Genomic DNA, 4809 nt, shown 5'->3' with positions numbered 1-4809 from the left:
ACCTAAAAGTGTGCCACAGCACTACCCACTGAGCCAGCGCATCCCACAATTCTGAAATCCTCACTTATGTATATAACGATATATTTTTCACATATGTGAATCGCTTATAAAATAACTCAAAAATCAGGATTGAGAACCTATAACCCCATGTATCCCTGACTGCCACGGTCACATCTGGTGTAAAAAAAAAAAAAAAAAAAAATCACTGATTTGGATTTTAGTCTTGTGTACTTTGGAGCTTTTGCAAAGGTATTTTTAATTTCCAAATATAACCCGGTTGTAAAAGCTGTTGATAGGCTATTCAAGCGAAGGGAAGAGTGCCCCCCCCCCCCCCCCCCAGCACATCAATCTGAGTCCCAGTGCTAAACGGTAATTGTCACCTCCTTCTGAGAATCACCGCTTGCACAGTGGCCTATTTCTGTTACAAACTGTTCTCCGACTGTGACTGCAGGCAGAGAGAGAGAAGCATTTTATTCATGGCGTATAATCCTGGGGGGGGGGGGGGGGGGGGTTAAGCCTAAGTGTCTCTCGAGGTTTGGAAAAATGTGAGATGGAGATCACCTTCCTGTGATAACATTTAATAGCCAAGGAAAGAAAACAGCCAGGATCGAGGGGGAAAAGAATCCATGGGTAAAACTGTGCTGTGGTCTACACAACAAAACTGTGAAGCCTGTGGGGCTGCTTCCTGGTGGTCTATGCATGCTGTCTGTAGTTTACGCAACACCACAACTACATTCTGGGGGCTACTCTAGGGCCAACAAGAAAGCTACTGGGTCCTAGAGGGATTTGGTGTGGAGGGCCTGGGAATTTCCTGGCCCTCCTTGGTAAGGGGTTCAGACACAAGGCTGAGGCACGTAGCATTGTGGTGGGAGGTGCGCAGGGCGGCCAGACTACCGGGCTGACGCTGTGGGCAGATGTGCGCTCGCAGGTGCAGCCGGACCTTGCTGTGCAGCGAGGCGTAGATGAAGGGGTTGTAGCAGGCGGAGCTCATCGCCACGAGGTGGCAGCACACTTGCAGCACATTCACGTAGCGCTTACCCACGATGTGGAATTCGCTGTCCAGGTCCAGGAGGAGGTTGAGCACTTGCAGCGGCAGCCAGCAGAGGGCGAAGGCGAGCACGGAGGCCACGAGCAGGGAGAAGGTCTTGCGGCGCTTGCGGTTCCAGCGGTGCTGGCTGTGCAGGGGCGCGCCGGGGAGGGAGCGCTGGCGGAGGCGGGCCGTGATGGCGCAGTAGGAGATGCAGACGGACAGCAGAGGGATCATGTAGGAGGCCAAGAGCATGAGGCAGGAGTACAGGAGGCGCAGTCGCCTGGGGCCTGGCCAGAACTCCTCACACACCACCAGCTCTAGTCCGCTGGGCCTCAGATCCACGTAACGTGTATGTAGGGAAGGTGGGGCAGCGAGCAGCAGAGATAGGGCCCATACTACCAGCACCACGGCCCCACAAGCCCGCAGCGAAATCCGCTGCCGGACTGGGTAGGCCACCACCACGTATCGGTCCACGGCGATGGCGGTGAGGGAGAGCACAGAGGCAAAGACAGTGGCTGCTTGCAGCAAGGGCACCAGGTGACAGAGCGGCCGGCCAAACGCCCAGCCCTTGGCGTCGAAGGCGTATGAGGCGGTCAGGGGCACACAGCTGAGGCACATCAGCAGGTCGCCTGCCGCCAGGTTGCCGATGAAGAAGTTGGTGGCGTTGTGCAGCTTCTTGTCACCGAGGATACAGGCCAGCAGGAAGGCGTTGCCCATGCAGGCCACGACCACCAGGAGGCAGTAGAGAGGCACAAAGACCGGCTTGAGGCGCAAGAGCAATTGCAGGCCTGAGAACATGTCTAAGGGGTCACTCTTGTTCAGGGAGGCTGTTATGTTTGCTCGACCAAGCAGCACATCCATTGTCACGCATTGATCAGTGAGTCCTGTAGGGGGCGACATAGTCATAGACGAGATGCCATTTACAGCACTGACATATCACTCGACTGTCTCATGTCCCCACATCATTGATTGTCCGATTTGTGAGGGTGAAGCATCATTACAAAGCGAAGCGCGCTCACGATCAGCACACCAGCAACTCAACACGTGAAAATCACATTCACGCTGCTCATTTCTGGGGACTGATCTATTTGAATGATTGCATGAGGCAATCATTCCAGTATTTGTGGACCATGGCATTTTAGATTTGTGATACAAGCTGTTAATATGATAATATTTGGAAAAGAAACTAGACAGCTAGTTAAAAATTAAGTAAATCTAACGCGATCTAAGATTTTCGGATTTATTACTGTGATCATCCTGCATTTTAGTTATAATAACGCAGCAAATTATCACACAACCATTAATAACGTAATATTACGTCGTGTCCAAAAATGATAGCTTCTAGAAAACCATTCATTCTAATTGGATTCAGCTGCACTGGGCTCTGAGTTGATGAAATTGACTGCCTATGTATAAGTGTCCAGGATGACAATTGCCCAGATCGCACCTACAGCACTGTGAAGAGCCTTAACAAAGGCACCAATTGATTGTGCCCCCTGGCACTGACGCGGACCGCTTGAATCGTGCCCAGCACAGGCGTAGCGATGCACCATTCAGCCAGCGCCGCAGGTGGGTTATTCCACACTGTTATGGTGAAGCAGGTTTCAGAGATGTGTGTGTTGCATAAACTGCTGGGATGCCGCTAACTGTCAGAGTTGGATGAAATAAACAACTAAGGGAAAAACCGACAAGTAAGGGATCGGAATGGCTAGTCGGTGGCTTTCCTGCAACGTGTTTAGCGTATGCGGAAGAAATGGTTGATATTAAGTGTGATAAGAATGCATCTGCAATGCTAAGATGCTACAGTCTCCACTACAGAAAAGAATACAAACCTGCTGACCTCTTTATCACAGATAACGTAAGTAATCAATTGTCCTTTTCAAGCTCAGTATAAGACCTTTATGATCAAGTGGCATTGCTGTAGCCATAAATGTGACCTCCAGTGATAAAATGATTCAATTTTTAGTGAGTTTACAGGAAAATGTGGAAATATATGGTTCAGTAGAAAGAGAAACCCTGGTTCCCAGAAGAAGAAACAGCCGATTTTTATGTTGTGTGGCTGTCTGGGGTAGTAACACCCAGCGCTGACACTAACCTGTACCGTATCACCAGTCCAAAAAAACTGATTTCTGTTCTAGTCTCCTGCCCAGATCCAGCATCCAGTGTGTTTTTTTTCTTCACTCTTACAGCAAACATCCGGTCTTTTGTTCTCAATCTTTTCCATGCTTTTGCATAAACCCATCACCACACACGTGCCCAAATAATGCCCCTACTGCCATCTCTCATCCCCGCCCGTGGATCTCTCTAGCCGTCCTAATCAGAGCACGTCACACACTCTCCGCTCTGTCTCGACTCAAAACGGGTCCAAGATACCACAAAGTGACCAGACCCTTCCCACAAACAGGCCAGTACAGCTTCCGTGGTAAAATTTCGCACAGCTACCGTAGAAGAGATCTGTTATGATACAAGCAGCATGAGGACTAGCAGGGCAAACAGCCCAGAGAATGTGTGTATTTCCAACAGTTGTGGTGCTTCCCTCTGGGGCCATAGCAAGACATCGCTCGGCTCCCTGAGCTGAGGACTTTTACCTCCTATCTCAGCAGAGGAAGCCAATTGCTTGATTAGTTGTTGTGGTTGTCATGGCGTGTATTCAGTCCCGAGTGGGAGCCTCATCTCGTATGCCAGCCCAGTCCTCCTATAATATGCGATGATTGAATCCTGCCGTTTCCACAAGCAGGGTAATAAAAATCTACTGTGACAACATCTGTGATGTGGTGGCATTTGTGTGACAAAATAGTTAAAATCTTACGGCATTACCAGTTATTAATCCTTATTGTTTTTTCATATGTCACACGCAAATTATGAAAATGACAATGATAAGATAATGCCTTCACTAATAAAAGGTTAACTAATACTCCAGAAATAGTAATTCTCTAATGATGCACAGAAAATGATGCAATGAAAACAAACTTAAACTAATGCTATATAATTCCATAATTAAGTCTACGGAAGAGAGGAAGTATGCTTAACCTAAAATATTTGGCTTCTAGCTGAATTCCTGCTGTCACATTTGATTCCATTTAGTCTAATCTGCTCATTTTTTTTACTACAGCAGCACCTGTGGCAATGGAAACGCTGTTGTGTGTGACCAAGCAATTACTGATACACTCATGTATTCCAATACATTCATATTCTTGGATGATGTGGAGATGAAGATTACCTTCATTAAAAAAAAAAAAACAAAACCCTGTTGCTTTTCAACTTTTTTTTTTTTAAGAAAAGCAGGTGTAGTTTCAGATAAAGAAATTTCAAAATGAAATGACTATTTTGTTGTTGTCTGTGTTAGAGGCAAATAAAACTGTGTGTGAAATGTGTGTGTGAAAAGGCTGAGAGACGATACCTGGATGAAAGACTGATGTCCAAATGACAGGGTGAAGCTTCACGGCAGCTTATCTTCTGCAGCTGTGATCTCCGTCTCTCTGTTATCCTGAATCTCTTGCCTCTAAGAGTGCGCCCACAGCTCACCGTTTGAGTCGACGTGTCTCTCTGCAGCACGAGGCTTTAAGTGCAGTTAAAGACAGCGCTTGGTTACCAATAGAACATTCAGCATCAGGACCAGCGGTGAAGTGAGAACCTGCTGTTGCTTTGTCCCCAGACTTTGCCCCCACCTACCACCACACCCCCCAACTACCTCCACCCTCCTTGTCCTTCCCCATGGTCTGAATCCTCAGTTACACCTTTGATATCGCATGATTTTTGACTATATCTTTGAAACCTCT

The 4809-nt window shown here is 47.7% G+C and overlaps 1 protein-coding gene across 1 annotated transcript; it reads right to left on the bottom strand.

Moving 5' to 3' along the window:
* Positions 1-766: 766 nt before the first annotated feature.
* Positions 767-4539, bottom strand: si:dkey-202l22.3 (7 transmembrane receptor domain-containing protein). The gene is made up of 2 exons (XM_048981588.1): positions 4431-4539; positions 767-1914 (listed from the first exon to the last, which is right to left on the bottom strand). The coding sequence occupies exon 2, from the start codon at positions 1889-1891 to the stop codon at positions 767-769; it is 1125 nt and encodes a 374-aa protein (XP_048837545.1). The 5' UTR covers positions 1892-1914; positions 4431-4539.
* Positions 4540-4809: the final 270 nt, after the last annotated feature.

Source organism: Brienomyrus brachyistius, chromosome 17 (assembly GCF_023856365.1).
Source record: "Brienomyrus brachyistius isolate T26 chromosome 17, BBRACH_0.4, whole genome shotgun sequence".
Lineage (NCBI taxonomy): Eukaryota > Metazoa > Chordata > Actinopteri > Osteoglossiformes > Mormyridae > Brienomyrus > Brienomyrus brachyistius.
Note: the sequence above shows the minus strand (reverse complement) of the source record. Positions and strands in the feature narration are given on the sequence as shown.